General features: G+C 39.9%; 3 protein-coding genes across 7 annotated transcripts; 2 read left to right on the top strand and 1 right to left on the bottom strand.

The window, feature by feature from the left end:
- Positions 1–1,317: 1,317 nt before the first annotated feature.
- Positions 1,318–14,375, bottom strand: LOC117552069 (serine/threonine-protein phosphatase with EF-hands 2). 5 transcript variants are annotated; one of them, XM_034225287.1, is made up of 18 exons: positions 14,123–14,375; positions 13,010–13,136; positions 11,847–12,265; positions 11,263–11,390; positions 11,119–11,173; positions 10,855–11,030; positions 10,153–10,267; positions 9,891–9,937; positions 9,132–9,298; positions 9,014–9,050; positions 7,688–7,837; positions 7,297–7,599; positions 5,850–6,035; positions 5,628–5,770; positions 5,351–5,457; positions 4,376–4,554; positions 4,157–4,244; positions 1,318–3,330 (listed from the first exon to the last, which is right to left on the bottom strand). In XM_034225287.1, exons 3-18 carry the CDS (start codon positions 11,908–11,910, stop codon positions 3,077–3,079), a joined length of 2,199 nt encoding a protein of 732 aa, XP_034081178.1. In that variant the 5' UTR covers positions 11,911–12,265; positions 13,010–13,136; positions 14,123–14,375; the 3' UTR covers positions 1,318–3,076. The 5 variants fall into 5 exon arrangements, with proteins under 5 accessions (XP_034081178.1, XP_034081179.1, XP_034081177.1 ...); XM_034225288.1 differs by lacking the exon at positions 14,123–14,375 and having other exon boundaries at positions 12,003–12,011; positions 12,206–12,265; positions 13,010–13,826; XM_034225286.1 differs by lacking the exon at positions 14,123–14,375 and having other exon boundaries at positions 13,010–13,826.
- On the top strand, positions 14,112–23,813 carry LOC117552070 (flavin reductase (NADPH)-like). Its single transcript, XM_034225291.1, has 5 exons — positions 14,112–14,176; positions 20,424–20,567; positions 21,465–21,666; positions 22,132–22,296; positions 22,844–23,813. Exons 1-5 carry the CDS (start codon positions 14,168–14,170, stop codon positions 22,999–23,001), a joined length of 678 nt encoding a protein of 225 aa, XP_034081182.1. The 5' UTR covers positions 14,112–14,167; the 3' UTR covers positions 23,002–23,813.
- On the top strand, positions 15,294–19,021 carry LOC117552071. Its single transcript, XM_034225292.1, has 2 exons — positions 15,294–17,299; positions 17,549–19,021. Exon 1 carries the CDS (start codon positions 16,477–16,479, stop codon positions 17,110–17,112), a length of 636 nt encoding a protein of 211 aa, XP_034081183.1. The 5' UTR covers positions 15,294–16,476; the 3' UTR covers positions 17,113–17,299; positions 17,549–19,021.
- Positions 23,814–25,446: the final 1,633 nt, after the last annotated feature.

Genomic DNA, 25,446 nt, shown 5'->3' with positions numbered 1-25,446 from the left:
TCATTCAGAACCCACATTCTGTTACTGAGTTTAGGCTAGTTAGCGAGCAGGTTTATTGTTCTGGGTGCAGTCACTTTTGCCTCCACTTGCTGTTCAAATAAATGTTGAAAGAAAAAGTAAATCTGTTTACAGTTCTGTTTCATATTGGTGTTGAGAGATGTATCCATAGATTTAGTCCCTAATTTTGCTCTCAAAATGCCCCAGATTGATGCATTTAACTTCAACATTTTAAAACAAATCTTCCCGGGGGAGCATGCCCCTGGACCCCCCTAGAGGAGGTGAGGTCCACCACCTGCCCACACCCCCTGTCAAATTGTCTCACCCACATTGAGGATGCTTCCTACGCCCATGTTTTATACCATGCGTCAAGTCAGGCAAATTGGGTCCAAATGTTATTGCATCAATGATCTGTTAACATTAAAATCACTAAATATATGCTGTAACTATTTTGCTTAGGCAACTCAAGGGCTCAGGTAATGTGATGACTATATGAATAATGGTCCAAAATAACATAAAATGCATAGGGTTTTTTGTTAAGTAACATACTTTCGTCGCCGGCCGGCCGATACATCCGCGCATTAAGTGGGCCTGTCTGTCAATTAATCCCCGGGCCACTTTTTCCCCCCAGTCCGCCCCTGGCTGCAGCTCACATTCATGATGTGGTAATGCCTTCAGGATCCCAGCTGTAATTTAACTACTATTTTTAAATAATATTTAATAACTTTTTGTGGATAATTGTGTCTTTAAAATAACAGTTTTCTGTTAATTCTATTATCAGTCCAGGTAATTGTACGACTACAAGTTGTACTAATTGGTCTGTTGTGCCCCCTGCTGGTGTTTCTGAAAACCAATCTTACTATCCTTATAACAGAATGGTCATCGATGAGTTGAGTTGAGAATGTGGCCTGATTTTAATGTGAAAGATATTTAACAGCACCTCAACCTTCTAACTAAACTAATAGATTATTCATATGGTTGAATTTAATCTTTCAATGTGTAATACGATTGTAGATATTCGATCTGTTTTTGCAGTTTAAGCATGTTTTGGGGAAGAAACTCTAACAAACACAAAATTAGCAGATTTATCAATCATTTATGAAAAATATTAGTTAATTGAAGCCCTAAAGTAAGTGCAGTGCACCTTTCTGTTGTTTGAGGTTTAGAAATACATTAATAGAAAATATTATATATATTAAAATATTGTTTGGTAAAATATCATGGTTATAATACTTATTATATTGGAACAATTCTAAAGGCCTTCAGTGACATGTGGTTAATATACAATGTTTGGATCAGTTATGGTTCTTAAAATTCAAATTAACAAACACCATTTAATTAAATAACAGACTCATAAATGAATGCTGAAACGTTTACAGGGGTCAGCATGCAAAAACAAACCCGCATATAATAACGTTTACATTCTCCATACATCAAAATGTTGTACATGCACACTGAGCGATTTCCTGATTTCGTTTAGTTATAATAATATTTGAAACAATGTTGGAACTTGATCTAATAATGGACAGAGAAGATATACCAAACCTAAAACATCATATTGTCTACATATCAAATCAAATCAAGTTTTATTTATATAGCACATTTATAAACGATTTTTGGTCGAGCCAAAGTGCTGTACATATAATAAAAATAGCCTACAGTAGAGACATATCTTACAGGAATAGTACAACGTTTTGCTTATTATTTGCGTTCTCGACAATAGAAGACTGATTCTAGATTGAATATGCTGCCACAGCCAGCTGCCGGTTAGCATAGCTTAGCATAGAGACAGGAACATCTTCATTTACAACACTGCAACTGTATGAGACATACATCCTAACAAAAGCATGAGTTCACCGTTCTGGACAGGGTGAGGGTTTGAATCCCGCCTGAGACCAGGAGGGACCCCGGTACTTGTTGGCAGTTGGCACTGATACAAAACAGCATTAGTGTACACTTAACTTCGCCTCTAGAAGTTAAAACACTTCTTCGCTAAGGCACCTGCAACACTTTAGCTGCAATTAATTAGTGCAACTGATGTAAAGCTGCACAATGATCAATTGTTGTATCGTACAATGTTGTTTTGTTTCTTAAAGCCTTTAAGAGGAGTGTAGTTTCTGCACATATATGGAGATGCAAAGCCATTTGAAATCAACATCTGCACACTGACACAAACAGTTTAGTCATCAATCAGTGATTCAACAGAAACATAATCATAATTATTTCAAGGAAAAGGGGTACATTCACAGTTTTATGTTATGATAATTGTGTGGATTTGTTGTTTTTTGGTTTGATATCATTTTAAACTGAGTCACTTGAAGGGGCATCAGAGAAATGCATTTTATTGGCCTCTTATGAACAGGCGCTGCAATAATTAGTTTAAAAGATTTTTAAAATAATGTACATCTATTTTGACAATTGATTAATCATTTGAGTATTTTTTTAGGTTATATCCAAACATTCTGTTGTTTAGGGGTGTCAAATTTGATTTATTTTAGTCGGCCTAACAATGTATTAAATGTAATACTTTTAGGAGTTTTAGGTTTTCTGGTCAGACAAAAAAAAAATCATGAAATCAACTCAGATCTAGAAAATCTAGAAAAACATTCACTACTGATTATATATGGGATTTGATTTAAGAAAATTAAATAAAAATTGGCGAGTCAGTTGCAGTATTCTTTTCACTTTTAAAGTCTTTTGATAAAAATAATGACAGATATGGCTAATAAATGCAGAATCTAATATTATTATTATTTGAACAATTCAGCCTAAATGTGATGTTCTTTTGTTTCTGTGTTTGTGGTTTATGCAACACTTTTTGTGTGATTATATCTTAATAAAATAAACAGTTGGTTTCACCTTAAAACTACACTGAAATGTCAAGTGGACATTTGCTGTCAAATACCCTGAACTCTAGCCTCGCCTTAATCCCATGTGATCAACACGGCTGTTGCTCTGCAGCATCCTACATCTCAATGTGCGTCATAGAAGCAGCTTGGCTTTATCTGCCCCGTCTCCCCTCCCCCTGCTACCCGGTGAGGAATCTGAGCTGAGGTCAGTTTTCAGTGTTTCCCTCTGCTCAGATGTTGGGGTCTCCCTCCAGCTTGGTGAGGTCGGAGGCCGTCCCCATGAACATGCTGCGTCCTCGCTCCAGTCGGCTCTTCTTGTCCGTGAGGCGGAAGGCCTCCATGAACTCCTCGATGTCGATGCTGCCGTCCTGGTTGCTGTCGATGGTGACGGCCAGGTCCGAGATGGCTTCCTCCGTGATCTCCATCTTCAGGTAGACGCTCAGCAGCTTCCAGGTCTGCCGGAAGTCCTCCATGGTGATGAAGCCTGGGTGGAGGGAGGAAGTTAAAGATGCTGTGATAGAAACCGGCTGAGAGGGGCAAAAGTGTGCGCGGTGAGAGGAGGGGGAGGCCAGTAGATCAGTGGGTTAATCCTCGTCTAAACATAGCTACAGGTGGATAAGCACTTTACAAAGCCTTGACACACTTCACACCTCCACTGAAGAACACCGTCTCTCATTGGATGGTCTGTGCATCAGAAAAGTCTTTGTATAATGGGTTAACAAACTTTTTATTTAATCGTTGGGCATATGGGACAATAGTTTTTTCTATATACATCATCCTATTTTCAGGAATTAATCATTAGTCCCATTTGCCCAAAGACCATGAAAATCTAAAAAAATCTATGTACTCAGAACAAGCTGAATATCAAAGATATGCACACATGTAGACTAAAATACTATTTTATATGAAAGCCTTTCCTCATTTAACCAGGCCAACCCCTCCCTACTCCCCCCTCCATCAGGCAGACTGCGTGGGGCCTTATCTTTCGGAGGGGGCCTCGTCATATGCGCAAATGTGGCGTAACTCATCTTATGCGCAAATGCGGTGCTACTATGCGCGCCACAGTTTCCCCGCTGCGAGGCTCCGGTGCTAACGGGAGTGACACAGACCCTCTTCACACAATGTTGCGTGGGGCCACAAATTGGTCAGGGGCAGCCCTGCATTTAACTATTGCTAAAAGTTTGAAGTATTGTACAGTAAGATGCTCGGCCAAAATATTGTCTTACATGGCTTTTTTTGTTATATGTCAAATATAGTATTTGGGCACAAATGGTGCAACTTCTTTTCCAGTGATGAATAAATAGTTTTACCTGAGTTGTCCGTGTCTACGATTCTGAAGATGGTCTCCAAGGTGGAGCGGTGGCGATACAAAGTCTCAAGCAGACTCTGGTCAATATGCTGCAAGAAAGTTATTTAAACAGTATTTAAGTGTGTTTAAGTTAGAGTGTGTCTGAATCAACATATGCAAGCAGATATCAAATCAGACTGCATTATTTCTGTGGCGTTCTGTCTCCAGCTCGGTAACTCACGTCCGCGTTGGCTCCCTTGATGGCGAGCTCGTTGAACCACTCGTAGTAGTCGATGGAGCTGTCGATGGAGCTGTCGGCAGAGCGACCGGTGACCAGTTGAGAGCGCATTATCCTCCAGGGCAGGCCGAGGCGCATCACACTCTCCACCGCAGACGCCCAGTTGGCCAGACTGACACGACCTGAGGGAGGAGGAAATGTCATCCGTCACCTGATTTATCCAACAACTGTTTTCCAGTTATGTCAATGGATGCTTGATTGTAGTCCTATCGTACGTTTATTATACCAAATCACAGCATGCATTCTGATGGTATTCCTTAAGGCCTTCCTGTGGTACTTCAAATGGATGTTGACCATTTTTAAATGGAGAACAACTTTTTTATAGCACCAAATCTGTATAACAAACTGTTGCTTCAACAACTCATTTTAAAACATGGGGTTGACCATCATAACCTTCCATTATAATGATCCAAGCCAAACATTTTCACAATATATTTCAATTGATTATCCATTACGTGTTATGTAGTGAGTGTGTGACTTTTTATTGCCACCTGAACGTCCCCTGTCGTTCAGAAGCTAAGTATTATTTCTAAGGACCAGAATAAAATGTAAAGCCATTAAAAATCATATTCTTTGAAAATTACACTAAATATTCCCCTGTAAACAAGTACATTTGAAGTGAAATAACTCAAACTGATGAGCTAAACTACATAAAAAACACATGATATGCTTATAATGTACTTGAGAATCAAGAATAGCGAGTAAATCCCAAGACAACAAGTTTCTATGAAACTGTCAAACATTCATGAATGGACTTTGGGTCAGCCCACAGTTTTTATCTGAATAGGGATAACAGTTGGGAGCTCATATTTCTCCCTAGCCACACATTGTCCTCCGAGAACTTCAAGTACACAAGAGAACTTCAACACAATTAAATAACACCTGATCTGACTGCTGGAATCACACACACACACACACCTTTGTTTCCACTGTCCAACTTTTTGAAGGCACAGATCAGGTCGGATTTATGTGCAAACAGCTGCTCCCGCAGGACTTTGTTGGCTGAGCGTTCGCTCCGCCCCGCACTGCAAACAAGACAACAACAAATAAAACACAGAAAAATAATTAAAGGCTTGTTGTTAGTGTTACAGGAAATATTCTGACATTTCTATAGCCAAAAACTGATAAAATGCATAAATAATAAACCAATGACTCCCACTGTCTAGATGAAGACTTTCTGGAAGTGTTGTTGTACCTTTGTCTCACGCTGAGCTCTCTGATCATGCTGCTGGCCTGGTACTGAACTAAATAAGGCACAAGGTCTGGACCCAACTTCACGTAGGCCCCTCTGTTGCTTCCCACATCATAGTAGTTTGAAGCGGAGAACAGTGTGAGGACCTAGGTGAAATGAAAGAAAATCATTTAGTTAATTCTGAAAACATTAGAGGGTCTTCGGGCTGTCAGAGTCTGAGCTCACCTTACGGTTGTGGCAGAACTCGTAACCTTCCTGTTTGCACTCGTGCGAGCGGATGATGAGCTGCAGGTTGTGTCTGTTCAGGAAGTCTTCAGTGACATCGGGGCCCCAGTAGCAGCCCCCGCCCCGCACCTCGTTGGGCACGCAGCCGTCCTGAGCCATGGGGTCGCTCCACAGCAAGTCCAGGATCTGGAGGCACACGGGAAGGACAGACGAGAGAGATTTAGATTAAAACCTTCAGATTTTTTGTGTGCAAAATGAAATACTGGTACACCTGAAAATGAAAAATAATTGAATTGGAGAATTTCAGACCTTTCTAAAAAAAGGGACATAAAAAGGGAAAAGGAACCCTCAGAAATAGCAGTTGACAACACAAGGTCATGATAAGGAAAAAAACATGTTTTCAAGCCAACATGGATAGAGCATCCTTAGAAAAAGGGAAATATAACATCTACAAACTCCATCTGCTGAGCAAGATCATAAGATCAAGATCTCCACAACAGCTACTAACGGACCCTGTGTTGATTTGATTGACTGTTCACTGGAATAGCAATTCTAAAATATCTTATTCTGAATTTCAACAATTAAATACCAGTTATTTCCAGCTGCTGTTACTCGTGTTTACAGCGGAAGGCGCTTTATAGGTCAAACAATTTACTGAATGAGTTACTCTGAGTTGTTTACAACGATGTACCAAAGTATCAGAGTCAAATGAGACCACTGACTTCTCCTGATCGTGCTTAAGGTTGTGACGGTGGTGAACACACTGCAGAGGGATTCATGATGCGCTGGATTACAGCACGTTAAAGCTCCACACAAGCAACAATCCTCAGCAGGCGAGTGTTGATCACTGATGGAGCGTCTGTCAGGGTGTGACTCAGGACTGACTAAGCCCTCGCAATCAAAATAACTTTTTTTTCTCATGACGTCACTAATTAAAAATCTAATTCAGGAAACTTTAGACCTGAGAAGAACACACAAGCCCCATACTCGCGTAAAACCATTAATGAGTGTTGACCTTCTACTCAAACAGGGTTATGACTTAAGGGTCTCCTGGGAACAAAACAAAAGACAAGGATGGTTGAGGGTTGGAAGGTCGACCTAGCTTAGAAATGATGATGATGTTCGGCGATGTCAGTGGCCAATCTTTATCTGTTGAACTGGATACATTTTGCGATGTTGTTTTGTGTTCGGACTCAGACCAAGCTGATATACCCAGCTGCTGATTTGAAGAAGAAGCCACTGGCTGGACCCAACTTTGGCATGATGTAAGAGTATAGAGTACCACCCATCCCGAATGGAGGTTAATAACCAGATCCCCTGACATTCACATCTGTTTTCATATGAATACCCTCAGGTGTCACAGGTTTAAAAAAAAAAAACTCAATGTGTAATTCCATGCTATATATTTGTAAGTATCTGAGCAAAGCCCTCACTAGTCGTTCTTCACCTGTCTCCACTCGTCTTCGCTGCTGATAGACTCGCAGGACTGAGACGTGTCATTTTCTGGTCCTAAGGGGCCCGGGAGCCTCTTGTGGATCTCCACTTCCTCCACCGTGTTCGCTCTGAGCCGGTCGGAGAAGTCCTGCAGCGAGCGGTTCTGGAAGCAGTCTTTGGTCAGAGTTCTGGGAAACGTGAGGGAGGGTCTGCGCTGGAACACCTTGTTGGTGGACCCCGCCTCCTCGTCCGAGTCGATGGACTTCCCCGCTACGTTCTGGTGTCTCTTCTTCGGAGGCCTCAGCGCCGAGTTGTACTGGAACAAAAACAGAGCAGGAATTTCAATGGCTTTCAGGATGATTGATAAAACATTTAAAATGAACATGCCTGTGTTCGAGGCTCACATTGTGTCTGTCCACTCTGGCGAGGACGCTGAGGTCGGTGGTGTTGGAGATCCCTCCGTGGATAACCAGCACCTTCTGGTCTATTACAGTCGCTAACGGCAACCAGCTGAAAATCTTCTGCAGCAGCTTCAGGATCCGTTTGCCGTGCATCTGAGGACGAACAGGAATTAAATTCCCCATCCCTTCTTTATTCTTCAGTTTTAGAGTTTGTTGCCAATATGAAAGAGGAGCCATATCTTATAGCCCGAGTTAAGTTTGTACTCTTTTCCTTTTATTCCAGGATTACATTTTACACAATAATTTCACCAGATTTGAATTCCCACACTTTGACAGCAAACATATTTAGGAAATGCCAAATGTCCTGCTTGTTTGAGGATGGCGCTGCTTTGACATGTAACCTGTTCATTCACTTTGTCTGCCATCATACACAAAACACCAAGCCCACATTCTGTTTATTTTTTATGAAATTATTAGAATGATTTTATTTGTCTTATATTGTTGTGGCTGAACATTTACTTTTGATATATTTGCCATCTAATAATTCAGCTTTATCTGTTTTGGAATTAAATAAATAGGGTTGGAGGGGGGGAAATGAATTGCAACCACAACTTGTCATCTAAAACAACATCAACAAGTTTAATTAATAAATAATAACAATAATAACAATAACCCCCAGTACTGGTTCCACATCCACACTTGTATTTTTATTGATTTCAAATACATTAAGATAAGAACAATGTATGCAGAAAATGTCATTATTTAACATTGACATTTGAACATCTTTCTTGATAAGGATCACTGATTTTGCATCGCCTGTCCAGTACTTTCTAACTTTGTTTTATGAATTTTTCTTGTCATGATGCTGTTGTTGTCTTTATCTGTGTTTGTAGGACATACGTTTACAATTGTAGTACAACGCGCACATTTCTACTTTATGTTCTTTATCTTTATTTAAAGTATAGAAGATAAAGTATTTGTATTCTTATTGATTAATACATTTGGTCTGGGTATGGCTCCAATTAAAATGTTTTTTTCCAGATTGTGAGCTTAATACTTGTTTATAATTGTATCCAAACTAAGGACAGTAACCTGAAACATTTGGGACATCTGGGGATTCCCTTGTGGATCTTTGACGTCAGACAGTCAACTTTAAAGACGTCAAATCCTCTCAGCCGCGAGGAGGAGTGTCCCTTTTTATATTAGGAAGGAATCTGGCCCGTATCAAGCTTTACTGAGTGTGTAGGCGCAGGCGGGATTACTAAATAAGCAGGGGTTGGAGTTTACCAAACATGTGCATGGAAAGTTTGTATGGTGCTAACAACTTACCCTGTATTTAGACAACACCTCCTTTGTGAAGCCGTACCTACATCAGCCAGAGACACACAGGATGACAGTTATAAACTCTGATTTTAGGCTTCACCCCCCCAGTTAGACATGGTTTCACCTCAGGTTGACTATGTGGTCCTCGTGGTTTCCTCTGTTGAGGTACACTTCACTTGGATAGACGAGCAGGAATGAAAACAGGATGATGAGGATCTCTATGGAGTCTTTGCCGCGGTCTACAAAGTCTCCGTTAAACAGATACGGCTTCTCCAAGGACGGCATGTCATTCTGTGATGTAAACAAATGAAGCCATCAGGAGTGAGTCATTTTGTAATCTCAAAGTAAACACATTACAGGCCACAGCACTGATCCTGGTTCACTAATTCGGTGTTTTCTAAATGTAGAATAATGCAGCATGTTGCAGCTTGACAGTAAAACGAATCATAACTGATTTAACGATTAGCTGATAGCGTTTTGAAAATGATTAATCATTCAAGTTTCATTTTAGAAAATAAATCTGTTTTTCTCAATTGCAAATCATGAAAATAAAAATAAACGAGGTTTGGTCAGACAAAACAAGACATTTGAAGACACCTTAGTGTTTTTGAATATTTATTTTACATGATATATAAATACTCACTCAATCATTTAAATTGAAATAATAAACAATAATTAATTTACTTGCAACCTGATAACTACTATCGGGCCCTGGAGTACAGAAGGAGGTTTTGGAGGTTTTAATAACAGTAGAAGATTTCAATCAAATATTTATTTCTATAGATGCCTCTTTTTAAAATTAAATAATCATAGCTCATGAGAAAAAAACATTTTCACGTCAGCTATTCTATCAGTTTTAGATTTTAGAAGAGAAAATATGTACCTTGTAGAAAATCAGCAGCAGGTCTTCCAGTTGTCCATGCAAATCTCCTGTAATGAAGAGGATATATGTTGATGAATAAATAACAACAAACATAAACAAACTGCCTACATTACAGTCAGAAAGTGCTTCACAACAGAGAGGCAGTTTTTTTTCAGAGCAATTTTCTTGATTAGTCTAAAACTCCAAAAGATTCAGTTAGCAATCTAGACGCTGGAATCAGATCACTTTAAGTTAGTAAAATGATGAACTGATCAAATCTCACCACAAATAGTGATTTCTTTGCTGTGGCAGGTGGAGATACGGTTGATATTTGGCAATAGCCGAAGCTGTTTCCACGTTTCAAGCAGGAGCTGGAGGACGTAGCGCGAGTGCAGCTGCTACTGGGAGAGAGACTTATTAGCAAAAAGGTTTTAGACACATGAACAGGTAAGACCACAGCAGTGATATTTTGATTCATAGGTTTGAGCTTTAGGCATTTTTTTATAGCACAGCATGTGAAACAACAACAATAAACAAATGATATTTATTTTTAAAGATTGCTTTTCTGCCGACTAAACAACAAGTTAAGAAGGAAAATGTCATAATGATAACATGCCAATGAAGATACAGATGTTTTTTATTTTTTATATATATATAATTAATACCAAGAAATACTTGTTAAGTAAAAAGCAGACTCCTTCTTAAATGAATACACATGATTGTAGTGGTCAATTGACACACCTTAGCATGTTTCTATAGAATAATGTCTGTTGTGGATCTGAGACTGTCCAAAAATCTTGCAAACCTGTCAGATTTCTTTAAAACTTCATAATGTTAAATTCTGGTCATGTTATTTCGGGTCCAGTGAAACACGAGAAGTAGACTATCATGTGCAGTGATACAAAACCAGTGAGTCTGTTCATGAACTGTGACGGAGGTACATGTTTCTTTAAGGCTGGACTGTAAAGTGGAGGTGTGCACCTACCTTCTTGTTCCTGAAGGCCTCCACCAGCCCCACCGCCTGCTCCACCGTCAGAGGGAAGGTGAGGTGGGGTCCTGAGTAAAGATCTGGCACCTCGATGTTCTTGTAGCAGAAGTACCTCTCCCACTCTGCATCCCGACAGACCTCATTCTCTCTGAAGATGTGCGAGATCAAATTCCCTGGAAGCAAGGACAAGAGGACAGTTCAAAGTCAGGGATTCAGGAAATGCTCGTCAAATAAACTGTCTGTTAAAATGTCAAAGCTTACGCTCATTGCTTGCAGGTGTGAAATTGTCCATCAGGTAGCCGAGGAAGTTATAAAGCTACAAGTGGAGGAGACGTGAAAGTTAAGATCTTATGTTCATTCTTACTATTTAGAGACATATACAGGACCATCCCTGTTGTTTCTCACCTTTATCTGAGCCTGTTCTCCAGAGTATTCGATGGACTGGAAGATGTGCCAGGTGTATCTCCGCCTCATCTCTTTGCGGGCGACAAACTGACGGTACCATCGCTGAATCAGAACGGCAGATTTTATAGCTGAAACGACGACAAAAGATGATCAGAAAATATTCAAATGATAGAATTGTTCACAACATGCTATTGCTTTTCCAACATTTAGTTAATAATCGTTCTTCGTATCCTTCTTATTAGGAGACACATTTAAAAAGAAAGTTCTGGTTCAGTTATGACTTAAAACAAACTTGACATTTGTTATGTATTGAAAAGGAGCCTATAAGAGATTGTGATATTGCCAACATTTGATATTTATGTCAACACCGGTAAAAATCTTTTTGAACAATACTGTGATATCCTCCTAGGTTGCCCTGCCCTGTATTGAGACCAACAATCTGGCACGGACCATAACAGACAAAACAAGAAGGGAAGTAAAAAAATAAGATTTACCACATTATCACTATAAGCTTGTAGCTCTTTGGTGTTTATTTTAAGTTCAATTCTCAACTCAATTATTTGTATGTATCATTTCAGACTCACCACAACAACTGGAAATTCCCTCCACAACAAAAATGTGTTTAGCTTGTGTGAAATATCTGAACATCTCTGCTTAAGCTGGGTATTCAATCTTGCTTCCACCTGCCCTCATACTCATATGGAAAACAACAACAACAATCACAGCAAGGTGTGGCTTACTTATAACAGCTGCAGACAGCAGCAGAGGAAAAAGGTCAAAGAAAAATACAGATTATTACAACAAATACAACAGGGAGATTACATCTGAAGGGTAAACTATGGTAGACAACAAGTGGGACATAGTGGTGAGGATTTATATACATCTCAGAAGGTTAAGAGAGAAAAATAGGTGTATCGGTCAATGTTTGAAGGATCATGGTTACCTTTTCCAGAGTTTTTGTGGAACTGGTTGGACTTTGAGACGCCACATCCCATGACTGTTCCTGTTCAAAGCACCAAACATCACATTATGTAAAAGCTATCAGAGGAGTGCATTACTTTTTTGGAGTCACAAAACAGACTTTACAACAACTTAGTAACCTGCTACAGTCCAGTTGACCCTGTTCATTGACAGAGTGGAAAGTTGAGCGTGGCTGGTCATCAGCTGGAGAGCTGGAGTTGGAAGACGTTCAACCTTTTAATCTCATTACTGCTGGCTCCTCACTTCTGTGATTGGCCTCAATCTTAAAGCACGGGGCTTTTTTTAATGTAGACTAAAATAATACCATCTATGAAAGTGAAAAAGGGAGGAAATATCTGTATGGACTGAAGTAGTTTTTATGAAATGGACAAATTATTGTTTTAAATCACCATCTGTTGTATACGGTAAACAAATAATCCCTTAATGAATGTTTACAATGTACACAACCGTTGATTGATCAATCTGTATTTTAGGTTGATCAATCAAACCTAAAATATACATTTCATTGAATTGGGTGGCACATAATTCTCTTGCTGGTTATGACCTACTTTAAAAGGAACAGATGGGTGACTTTGCTAACATGTAAAGAGATCTGTACTACAATGTAAGCCTGGCATTTTAAGTGGACTAAAATACATTTTGAGAAGCTCTTGATTCAGATCTGGAACATGAAGATGTTTCTGTCTTTATCTGCTTTTTTCTGGTTTAACTCACTTGATCTAACTGCTGTAGAAATACGAGATCTTTAAATCAGCAGTGTACTTACGTGGTCACCTCTTCAATCCAGTCAACAGCTCCCAAGTTGTTTGGCTTGCAGTTTCAATAAATGTTCAAACAGCCATTTGCTCTGTTTCATCCTCCAACAGTCCAACAGGTCAAGAACTGCAGGATGTCTATCAGACCATCATTGTAATGTGAGAATGACAGCAAAACCCAGTAACTCAGCACAGAGGCCTCATCAAGCTCCGTGAGTCTGTGCTGAAGCTGGTTTAGTCTTTAGTGCTTCAGTGTGTGATCGTATGAGAAAGACACAGAGTCAGAAGTGGATTACTTGAGCTAATGACTTGATGCGACTAGACTGGTCTTTTTATAGGAAGAGGGTGAAGTGCCGCGGGAAACTATAGTTAACAAGCGGCCAGGATGTGTTTTTGGTCTTTTTTGATCACATGGGCTTCTTTTTTGGATTGTGTGCTATGAAGTAAGTAAGGTATTACCAAACCTAAGCATGATGATGTTTGTTAGATGTCACCTTATGTTGAGCAAAATAAAGGTAATCTCCATGTTTCACTTGCAACGATGATAGTTGTCTGACATTAGAGTTATGTTCATGGCAGGCTGTAATAAAAAGTATGTCTCCCCAAAAACAATTCAGTATTAACTTTAACTAATTTATCACTGTTTTTACCCCTCAAATGTTTCCCCAATGTAAACCCCAACAAGTGATTTAGAACATAATTTAAAAATATTACTTCATTTCACTTGCTGCAAGTCCCACACAGTTACATCTTTGAATCATTATTATTACAATTAAATTAAATGAAAAAAGCTCAAATGTACACCAAAGGTTACCAGTCCAAAGTTGTATCTTTATAGCTGTATTTATTTATATATTTTATCTTGAAAAATGACCACATAAATAAAATGTATTAGAACTTGATAGGAATACAATATTACACATGGCTAATAATTAAGCTAATTTCCAACGAATGGCTAATCATTTACACAACGTTATAACGCTAGGTGCTAATCAAATATTTGGGATGCAATTTCACTACGAGATTAACTTGAAAGGGTCATGTAACATCATCCTGTTTATGACCAACATCAATTGACATGTTATTTAATATATAAAACCCATTACGTTGCTTTACAAACATACCTGAACGCCGCGGCTCTTGAACGCATCCCGCAGCACTGCAAACGTATGGCGGAGGTGAGTTAGCTAATGTTGGCTAGAAACCTTTTAAAAAGCTAAAAGCAAGCTGTCCTGTGTTTTATATTGACATCAATTAATAGCGAATTGTCATATTTAAGAGAAATGTAGGAGAAACGTGTGTTGCTCCGCGTGTTGCATGGCATAAGGAGGTGTGTTTGAGTCGCTCACAAACACAGGTTCTGTTATGGGTTCATGTGAGGTTCAATGTGGTTGTTACATTAACTCCATTGACAGCTTGTTCGGTACTTAAAACTAATGCTATCGTGTTCAACAGTCTTTATATATTTAACAGTCCTTGCCTTGTATTAATAGAAAGTTCATTTATTTTGCAATACTTAGGCCTACTTATCAATATACCCAGTGTTGGGCAAGTTACTTCCAAAATGTAATATATTACATATTACTTATTACTCTCTTTTGAAAATAATAAGTTACAATATTACTGTCTCTGAAATGTAATGAGTTACACTACTTTTGAGTTACTTTTGAGTTACTTTCACCAAAATAACCGCAAAAGAATGGCTAGGTATTTTAAATGCTAAAATGTAGTTTAGTGCAGCTCATTATACATCCAGTGAAGGGCAATGTGGTATAGCATAACAACTGTGTAGGCCCTTAAGGCTATACTAACAACTTTGCACGGCTTAGTTGAATACTCGATTCTGATTATAAATTCTTAACATGTGACTCGTTGTTAATCCACTGTCAAGGACTATAATGAAGGTTGCTAAAGAGGATCAGGAAAGAGAAAGGAAAAGAGGTTAAAAGACGGAGCGCTGGACGTCAGATAAATCACCAGAAGAAGGCAGACAGGAAGTAAACACTAACGGGACACGGAACGGGCTCTGTAGTGTGTTTACTGTTTAGTATATGGCCATGTACAGGCCCGGTTCCAGAACAAAATTACTCAGGGTGCCTCTGAGATTACAGGGGGCGCAGCAGTAGTAGGTTTACATGAGCAATAGTGGCGGCAACAGCAATGAAAAATAGCATTGATGGTCCCCAATGAACAGATTATGGCCTTTGTTATGTTTTGAAACCAAGCAAGTGAGAACATTTCAAGTTAAAAGTGCAATCCTGAAATATTTCATATAGTCCAAAGTGGACTATGGCAAAGAAAAGCACAAAAGCTTCAAAACTGTAGATGACAGGCACCTCTCACTCGCAGGTCTCAAGGTTGGCAAGTATGCTCATGGACCACACCCACCTTTTATTTTGAAAAACTGGGTGACATACTGTCTGCAATGATGTATTTGGGTTTAGATATGTTAGTGGAGAAATGTAACATATTATTTCTTTAAAAAGTATAAAAACTTTCCTAAAATATACTTTATTCTATTTTTTGAATTCAAGTTTGAATCAATAACGAATGGATAATACATACAATATTTGATACATTTTATCTTTCATTAGTATCTCAGGATTACAGGAGTTCAATGTTGTATTGATAACTGCAGACTGCAGTATATATTCCACCTAGGGCTGAACGATATATCGTGTCATGGCGATAACCGCGATATGCGCATGCGCAATATTCACATCGCAGGGACGTGCGATTTTATAAAAAAAATTATAATTTTTTTTTTTTTAGGACGTGCGATATTAAGTAGGTAAATTAACTCAAACACGTCATGTTACAATTATTTTGCTGCTTGCTACAAAAGGAAAACTTGCGCGGCTCTGGGGTACTTGAGTGAGTGACATGCAGGCTCTGCATGCACAGCAAACCACCAATCACAATCATTCTTGATCAGATCACAGCAGGCCCCTGATGGTCTGCAAACTATAGTTTGGTCTGCAAACTATAGTTTGTCTGCAAAACTATAGTTTGCAGACCATCAAAACACCGGTAAAAAATTAGCGAGGAACAGGAGGACAATACCGGCGAGAATGAAGATTTACTTCCAAAAAGAAAAGCAACATCTGCCATCTGGAACTATTTTGGATACAAAAAGGTTCTTCTCTTCTTCATTCACAGATGAACCCCCTTATTTGAGGGTAAGCAACATGCATTATCATGACATGTTAGATCATGACTTAAGGTATAATGAGTCAACCAGTTAAGATCCAGTCGTCCGTGACTAAAATCCTTCATCCGGTTAAATATAGCTAAAAAAAACGCAATATATATCGCAGGGGAAAAAAATATATATCGCAATGTCAGTTTTTTTTCAATATCGTGCAGCCCTAATTCCACCAGATGCCAATGCTAGCGCGGCGCTAAGTCAGCTACATGATGCTATTAGCAGTCAACAAAGCATGTATCCTGAGGCTGTCACAGTGAGGCTGTCCACATCATGGCGGGGGACTTTAACCATGCCAACTTAAAGGTAGTGCTTCCCAGACTCTACCAGCATGTTAAATATGCCACGAGGGGGGATAACACACTGGACAAGGTCTACACGAATATTAAGGGGGGCTACAGAGCTAAAGCGCACCTAGGCCAGTCAGATCATGTGTCCCTTCTCCTAATTCCGGCCTACTCCCCCATCAGGAAAAGTGTTTCCACCATTATAAAGACAATTAAAACCTGGCCTTTAGACGCCACTCCACAGCTGCAAGACTGTTTTGAGAACACCGACTGGGTTTTTTTCGAACATGAGGACCTGGAACAGTACACATCAGCAGTCCTGGGATACATCAAGCACTGTTCAGACTCCGTCACTGTGGATAAGCGCATCCGGGTTCATCCCAACAAGAAGCCGTGGATGACTGGAGATGTGCAGCACCTGGTCAGGGAGAGGGACATCGCCTTCAGGACTGGTGAGAGGAAGCTGTACAGCACTGCCAGAACCGACCTGAAGCGGGGGATCAAGCGGGCCAAGATGGACTACAAGGGGAAGATTGAGGACTGCTTCCGGGTCAACGACTCCAGGCGGGTGTGGCAGGGGGTCCAGCTACAAACCCAGCCACCCCTCGGCCGACGGGGGTGACCCTCAGCTGGCGGAGGAGCTGAACTCCTTCTACGCCCGCTATGAGACGGGGCTATCGGAAGCAGCCACACCATTACACCCACACCATTACACCCACCTGCCCTCAGCATCCTCACGGAGCACGAGGTGAGACGCACACTGAAGGCAGTAAACCCGAGAGAAGCAGCGGGGCCGGACGGAGTCTCAGGACGGGTGCTGAGAGACTGCGCTGACCAGCTGGCGGGGATCTTCACCAAGATCTTCAACCAGTCCCTGTCCCAGGCCATCGTCCCATCCTGCCTGAAAACATCCACAATCATCCCGGTTCCGAAAAAGAACAACATCGGCTGCCTAAATGACTACCGTCCAGTGGCACTCACCTCCACCCCCGCTAACGTTTTTGAGAAGGTGGTCCGTCCCCACATCGTCTCATCCCTCCTTCCCGGTCTGGACCCCCACCAGTTCGCCTACAGGGCCAACAAATCCACGGAGGACGCCATCGCCACAGCTCTCCACTCTACCCTGTCTCACCTGGATGCTCTTCGTGGACTTCAGCTCGGCATTTAATACCATCCTCCATGACACTGGTGACCAAGCTATCAGTCCTGGGAGTATCCCATTCCTTGTCTGATCGCCCCCAGAGAGTGAGGGTAGGCACCCACACCTCCACGTCCCTCAGTCTCAGCACCGGGTCACCACAGGGCTGCGTGCTGAGCCCCCCTACGCCCTCTACACCTATGATCTCGTCCCCGCCCACACCAGCAACTCCATCACAAAGTTTGCTGATGATACCACCATGGTGGGCTGCATCTCAGGGGGTGACGAGACCGCGTACATGGACGAGGTGGAGCAACTGTTAGCGTTGTGCAAAGTAAACAACCTGCAGCTGAACATGCTGAAAATCCAGGAAATGATCATTGACTTTAGGAGGAAGAAGACCGACATGCAGCCCCTGTACATTGATGGAGGCTGTGTGGAGAGAGTCTCAGTGATCAAATTCCTGGGCGTTCACCTGGCGGAGGACCTGTCCTGGAGGACCTGTCCTGGAGGACCAACACCACGGCAACCGTCAAGAAGGCACAGCAGAGACTATACTTCCTGAGAATACTCAAGAGATACCACCTCAGATTGTCATATTGTCTTGTTGTTGCGTGTTGGCACCTTGAGTTCATTGTAATTTCGTTGTACCTGTACAATGACAAATTAAAGATCTATCAATCTATCTATTATGAATGTTGGCTTTTTCAATTGAGAAAAAAGTCAGTCCCATAACAAGGGTTTTACATTTTTATAGAAAATAAATCAATAAAATGATAGCCCATCCTTGCATTTTATTTAACTCTGCTGATGTCACAGTGCAGCATGTGGCTCCACGTTGACGATAATAAACTTAAACATAGCAGCTACTACTTCCAGGAAATACATTCTCAAAATGGTTGCCTAACCAACATAATGTGAGATGAATTCAGTTTATTGTAATCTTCAGAGAGCATCTGACTCACACACTCGTCATCCTCCACTGCTGCAGAAATGATAATCTGTTCAAATTCAACAAAGACACACTGTGTGTCCATATTTGACCTCCATTTTAAATGTTCCTGTTACTCAGCTGTGACAGCTTAAAAAAAAGTTGTAATGAATTGTTGTTTTAATGTTGTGTAAAGTCCCATAAGACATATACGATTGATAGCAATGTGCAATCCAATGTCAAATTCCCTGCAAAAATGTAGGCAATCTAATAATTGTTTCAATCCTGTTAAACCCTGAGCCTGCTTTTCAGGTTTCAGGCTCGAAAATGACATTCCCAGAACAAATGACCATATCTTCCCTTCTAAAAGGGTTAAATTAATAATCTTTTTTCTCAAAGCAAGGTTACACCTGTGAGTTGGATGTAGAAGTGTCAGAATCAATATAGATGTTTTTATTTTAAAGTATATTCAGATTGAACACAGTAAAAAAATTACTTATAGTGAAAACCATCCTTGAATGATGGGATGGCAGACTAAAAGCTTTAGGAATCCAAACTACAACATATAAGTACCCTGTATCAAGATTGATGCAAAACAAGTTAAATGTGACCTTTTTAGAGAGATTTAGCACACAAAAAACACTTCTGGGGTCATTTGGGTGGATTTGACCTATCTCTAGCCCCCCTTGTTCGATGTTGCTGATTGACATCTCTTTCTAACCGTCAGAGCCAATGGAGTCGAGGGGATTTCCCACATACTCCTTATTTGGTCATGTGTGTAACTGCCGCATAGCCAAGACCGGAAGCTGCGATAATTCTGGTGGCTACCATTAGCAGCTAACTTTTACTCTCCGATTTTTACATAAAAATTGAATTATGGATTATAAATTAAAAAAAGTATTACCCAGAAACATTACCAACCTATGGATTAACCGATTCAGCCGCGTTTTTTCTCGTTTTAATGCCATTGAACAAGTCTTTTGATCAGATTGACAGCTACGGTGAGAGGATCTCCCGTAAAAGCTACGTAAAGGTACGTGTTGTGATGTCTGAGTTTGCTTCTCCTGTCACGAGTTCGGATCATTTAGTGATGATATATATACCTAAATAATCTGTGGAACCTCAGCTTTAATCGGATATATTGTATGTGCAGCTACGATAAGTAATAAGGGTATCTTTTATCTTGAGTTCTGTGCCAAAGTGTGTTAGCATTTTTCGCTCGGGTCATTTAGATGCTTCTTATGAGACTTGTGTTTTGTTTTGGTAAAAATGGTTTGTGTCGTCAGTTAGCTGAGATTATTCCCGTTAATCTGGTATAATACATTAATAGGTTCTTAAATATTAAGATCCCCTAAAACACAGTGTCGTGAAAAAAAAGGACCCGCCGAGGGCGTCCTTGGGGCATAACAGGTTCAATATGTTCTATTTCCAGGCTAGCAAGTATGAGGTTTTGCTATTTTTGTGTTTTATATATTTATTTTATAATAGTTTGTTGGACTTAAATTAAGGCTGGACAGCTTAAAACACATTATTGTAGATGTATTAACATTTAAAACTATAATTTGCCCCCCTTAAAATGTTAAGAAAACGTCCACACATTGTCTTCATTGAACATGACCTTTTTATAAAAGTATTTATCTTTATTTAGTGACTCCTGTAGAAACAAGGATTCAGTATAGCATGAATCCACAATTTAAACACGTAATCCATCAGATGACAAACCGAACTTCCGAAGAGAGAGCTTCTTTATTGCACCATATAAATCATTTCTGTACTCTTGTGAAACAGGGTCAGAGCATTGGTCACGCGTCGTGTATTGATAAGCTTCCGCCCTGACTGAGCTGTGTGTGTGTGTGTGTGTCAGAGTGTGAGGATGAAGATCGCCGTGCTGGGAGCCACGGGACAGACCGGACAGTATCTGGTCAACCAGGCGCTGCAGCAGGGCCACACCGTAACTGCCATCGTCAGGAACCCCGCCAAACTCACCGTGCATCATGATAACCTCAAGGTATGTGGAACCAATGGGTGGTAGTCGTTGTGTTGTGCTGCTGCTCCGTGCATGTTGGGCTCAAAGTTCAGTCATAAAATAAATGATAAATGTTTTATCATGTCCAAAGGATGGTTGTATGAGGTAAAACATGTGCTGCTTATGTTCCTTAACATAAGCCAAAACAACTTTTACATGTGGGTGTGGTACTGTGCACACAGGAAGGTGGGGCACTGCCAAGATAAAAAGCCCAGTGTTATTTTATTTTGCATTACTCTGAACAAATCCCATTAAAAGACCAAATAATAACAGTTACTTACTTAATAATAGCAATTGAGTATTGGCTGACACATGTAATTCTTCTGAGCCAAAGAACTGTGTTATTGGCTATTACTTGTCTTACTACTTTTAAATCCAGGCTGAAGACTTTTCTTTTTGCCGCTGCTTTTAATTGAACTATTCATTTCATATCTTAAACTGCACTGTAATCTTTATGCATATATTTTTTCTTTTAATGTTTATTTTTATTATCTTTGCTTTTTAATGACTGTTTTCAAATGCCATTTTCTTAATGTCTTTTCTTTTTGTAAAGCACTTTGAATTGCCCTGTGTTAAAAGGTGCTATATGAATAAACTTGCCTTGCCTATTAAAAACACTTTAATGATATATTCTACACTGTTGACCCTGTTATCCACCATCCAAATATTCCCCAACAAATGCTTTTTATTCTTCTATTTTACAAGATTTTTGCAAACAGTTACTGTACAGTGCCACACCCAAGCTACAAGAGAATACAACAAGTGAAGAAAGATGGACAAAACGGACATGATACAAGATAAAGCCTCAAATAAATCCATCAGCAGGATTGAAAAAAGTAAAATTCACCTCAGTAATTATTTGTGTTTCCCTACTTCTAGGTGGTGGAGGCTGATATTTTCTCAGCAGACAGTCTGAAGACTCACTTCAAAGGACAGGATGTGGTCATGTCCTGCCTCGGTTTCCCGGCCTCCTTCTTCTCAGGGGTTTCGGGCTACACCTTGTCCATGACCAGCATGATTAGTGCCATGCGAGAGGCCCGGGTCAACAAGATCATCACCATGACCTCCTGGTACACAGAGCGTAAGTGCAGCACACGTAATAATGCATTGTAAGATTCAATAATGAAATAAGTCCACCGTATCAATGTCCTAGGAGTGGTTTTGTTTTGATAAACTGTAATCTATTTCTGTTTATCATTCTCAAATTACCTTCAGATATCAAGTGTTAAAGTGTGGATTTCAATCAAGCCTTTCTAGATAAAATGATTGTGTTTATTATTTTGTTCAGATTTGGATAAAACTTCAAGAAAGAAACTCAGAGAGATCCTAGCATGGCCACTGCCTCTTTATATTTTGGATATTGGTTTTACATTTGTTTTTTGATTTTCATTGGAAGAACAGGGTACTGTAACTTTACATTCTAATTTAGAATTGTAAGCACTAAGAACTGCAATTAGAGCTTAAATACAATGTTTTTTTCTGTTGACATTATTTGTAGAATGTAAGAGGATAATTTCTAAGTTTTTTTTTTTCTTGTTGATGTTAGCTAACTCTGGAGCGCAGTCATCTTTTCTGATTCGATTCCTCCTGCTGCCGATGATCCGCAGCGTCCTCACCAACATGCATGAGATGGAGAAGTTATTGCACAAGACCGAGGACATCAGCTGGACGGTGGTTCGCCCGCCTGGTCTGAAGAACCTGCAGGCTTCAGGTAAAAGCAAACAGGCAGTAGACCAAAGAGACACACCTATAGACTGCGTTCTCACCGGACGCGGCTCTAAACGTTCGAGTTTCACCGCGGCTGTCAGCTGTGTTTACTCCATAGGTTTATTCGCATAATTCAAACAAGACGCAAGGCTCGGGGCTACAACTACAACACAATGAACATATTTTACCGTGATTTAATTGTAATACACGTTTCTAAATGATGTCGAAGCAACAACATACTGATACCGGTTAGTAAAAAACATGAAATATTGCTTGACAAGTCTCCAGATAGACGGCAGGCGAAAAACCTTTTAGAATGCTTTTTTTCTGAATGAAGATCGGATCGACCAGGCTAAGCTAACGTTGTATATGCTCCGTCCACACTCACAACAACGGCCTACAGACATAAATAAACCAGCGACTGTATTCGCCATGAGACAGACAGACTGTGGTTTGTACTTGTTTAACTTTTGTCCAGTTTCTGAACAGATATGAGGAGCTGTGAGCTCTAACAGCTAACGGCTGATTTTGTAATCTTTGTGTCTCTCCAGCTCAAGAGTTTCTGACCCATGAGGGGTACTTTGTGCCCGACGGCAGTGGTCTCCCTGTAGGCAGCGCAGTGGGAAGAGGAGACGTGGCTCGCTTCATGCTCTCTCTACTCAACTCCAACGCCTGGGTCAACAAGGGAGTCGCCATCACTACCAAATAAAAAATAAGAAGCCAGTGTTGCCCTGATTAAAACAGTCTGTTCACCCAAAGTAGCCTACAACACATCTTTTTTTATTATTTATATCTACCAATTTTTCTTAACATGTTGAGGTTGTTTTTCCTTTTGCCTCCATTCCAATGCGACAGAGCAAAATGTAGATTTTTAGTCCACTTCCCTTCTGTTTTTTGTCACTGGCAGGGTGTGGTAAACAGCGACATAGCTCTGGTAAAACCACTGTAAGCTACCTGCTCTGCACTTAAAAACAGGCAAAGCAAAGAGTGAATATTGGACTTGAATGCATCATTTTACAAGAAGCATGACTCCAATTAATTGTTGTTGCTTCTTTTCACAAGTTCACATCATTATAAGGTGATAAAATGTCATGGATGTGGATCGAAGTGATTGGAAATCTTAAAAATTCATATCTCCCAGTTAAAGAGTTAAAAGAGAACATTCGTGTTTTGTAATTTGAGTGAACCGGCCCTTTAACAAATGTGCAGTCTTTCATCTTTCAACATATGGTGTAAAATATATATCTCTATGCCTTAAATAGCTTAACATGTCTGAATGTCTTTTTTCATACGCTTGTTTTTAGATGATCTTAAACCTTCATCGATAATTTAATTATCAAAGACTTTTGGTGTTTGGACATAACATCAGTGGTAACAAGTTATTAATTTAAGAGGGTTGTATTTGGACAGCTTTGTGTTGTTACTGACAGATAATACTGCACAGTTTATTCACATGAGTACTCTATATCCAAATGTGTACTGTATCAGTTCTGTAAAATAAACACACAATAATAAACCTGATGAAGGATCATTTGTTCTGCAATTGCATGAATCTAACATGCCTTACAACTCAAATTATATCAGTTGTGTAAGTTTCCTGGGTAAACAATTTAGTTCAACAACTGATTTGACCTCTGATAAACTGACACTAAAAAACACATGGCAGAACATTTTTGTTAATTATCTTCTAAAAGTATGCAGCACACCCAAAGCTGTGACGTTAGTGTTTGTTTTCTACCAAAGATAAAAACGTGTCTTCAGCTGATCAGGGTGTTCAAGATTAGTGTCTCTTTATTGGTCCTGCTTGGTTAAACTGTTAGCTGCTGCATTTTAAGTCAGTGTTTCAATTGAATTACAGGATAATAATGTGTGTTTTTAGCTTGTTCATTGTTTTAAGTTCCATTACTAACAATTCCAACGTGCATGGTTAAATCAGCCTCAGACGAGTAATGTGCAGGAAGCTGTGTGGATTGGTCATGGGCCAAAAAGTATAATTTTCTTCTATTGATATTTGTTTTATATTAACTGGAAGGTAGTATGATTGGTAGAACATTTAACATTTGGTTGAAAATGTGGAAGTTTGGTTGTCATTCAGTTGGTCGGGTAAAATGGGGGTAATACTGTTTTCTTTCAGACAGAAGGAAGTTGATCCATCTTTCTGTTCAAAGAAACTATGTCAAGTGTGTGGATGTTCCAGATATATGAACTGATATCAGTACAGTCTGTCAGACGTCAAGTAGTGAATGTGCAGCCCAACCTTGTACATGCAGTTTAACTATTTAAAACAATGCCGGAGGATAAGATGTTTAGATAAATTGTCATTACGTCCAGCTAAACTGGGTCTGTTTCTCGTAGAAATGCCATTGTAACTTTCCCGCAGCAACACAACCAGTTTTTTAAGAATGCAAACTGATATGACTGAGAAGTAGAGGGAATTTTTGCAGATGTTCTTTTCACATTGTTATGTATGGGAGCTGTACTACAGCACACACACTCACACATATACGTATACACAGTATATACATAAGGTTTTTTTACATTACATTGCATTTAGCTGACGCTTTTGTCCAAAGCGACTTACAATAAGTACATTCGACCAGGAAGACACAACCTTGAAGAAAACAGAATCATATAAGTATATCAGGTTTCATAGAGCCAAACATTTCAAGTGCTACTCAACTGGCTTTAGGTAATCCAGTCCTTTATTGGTATAAAAGTGCTTCGTTAATCGTTCTAACGCTCGAAGTGGAGTCGAAAGAGATGAGTTTTCAGTTTGCGCCGGAAGATGTGCAAGCTATCTGCCGTCCTGATGTCAATGGGGAGCTCATTCCACCATCTTGGAGCCAGGATAGCAAACCCACGTGTTTTCGCCGATGGGAACTTGGGTCCCCCTCGCAGCGAGGGCGCAACGAGTCGTTTGGCTGATGCAGAGCGTAGTTTTTGGTGATATATCGGTACTTTAAAGGTTAATATTATGTAAAATATTCACATATGTTGTGTACATTCTTACATTCAAATGTGTGATTTATTGCCAAAAAGAGACACTACGCACAATAAACAAAGTGTTTTGGACTGAAAGCATTGTTTTCTATATGTATATATTAGGGCTGTCAATTTAATGCGTTAATAACGCGTTAACGCAACAAAAAAAATT

This window comes from Gymnodraco acuticeps, unplaced genomic scaffold, assembly GCF_902827175.1.
Source record: "Gymnodraco acuticeps unplaced genomic scaffold, fGymAcu1.1, whole genome shotgun sequence".
In the NCBI taxonomy this organism is placed as follows: Eukaryota; Metazoa; Chordata; class Actinopteri; order Perciformes; family Bathydraconidae; genus Gymnodraco; species Gymnodraco acuticeps.
This window is presented reverse-complemented; position numbering and strand designations above follow the sequence as displayed.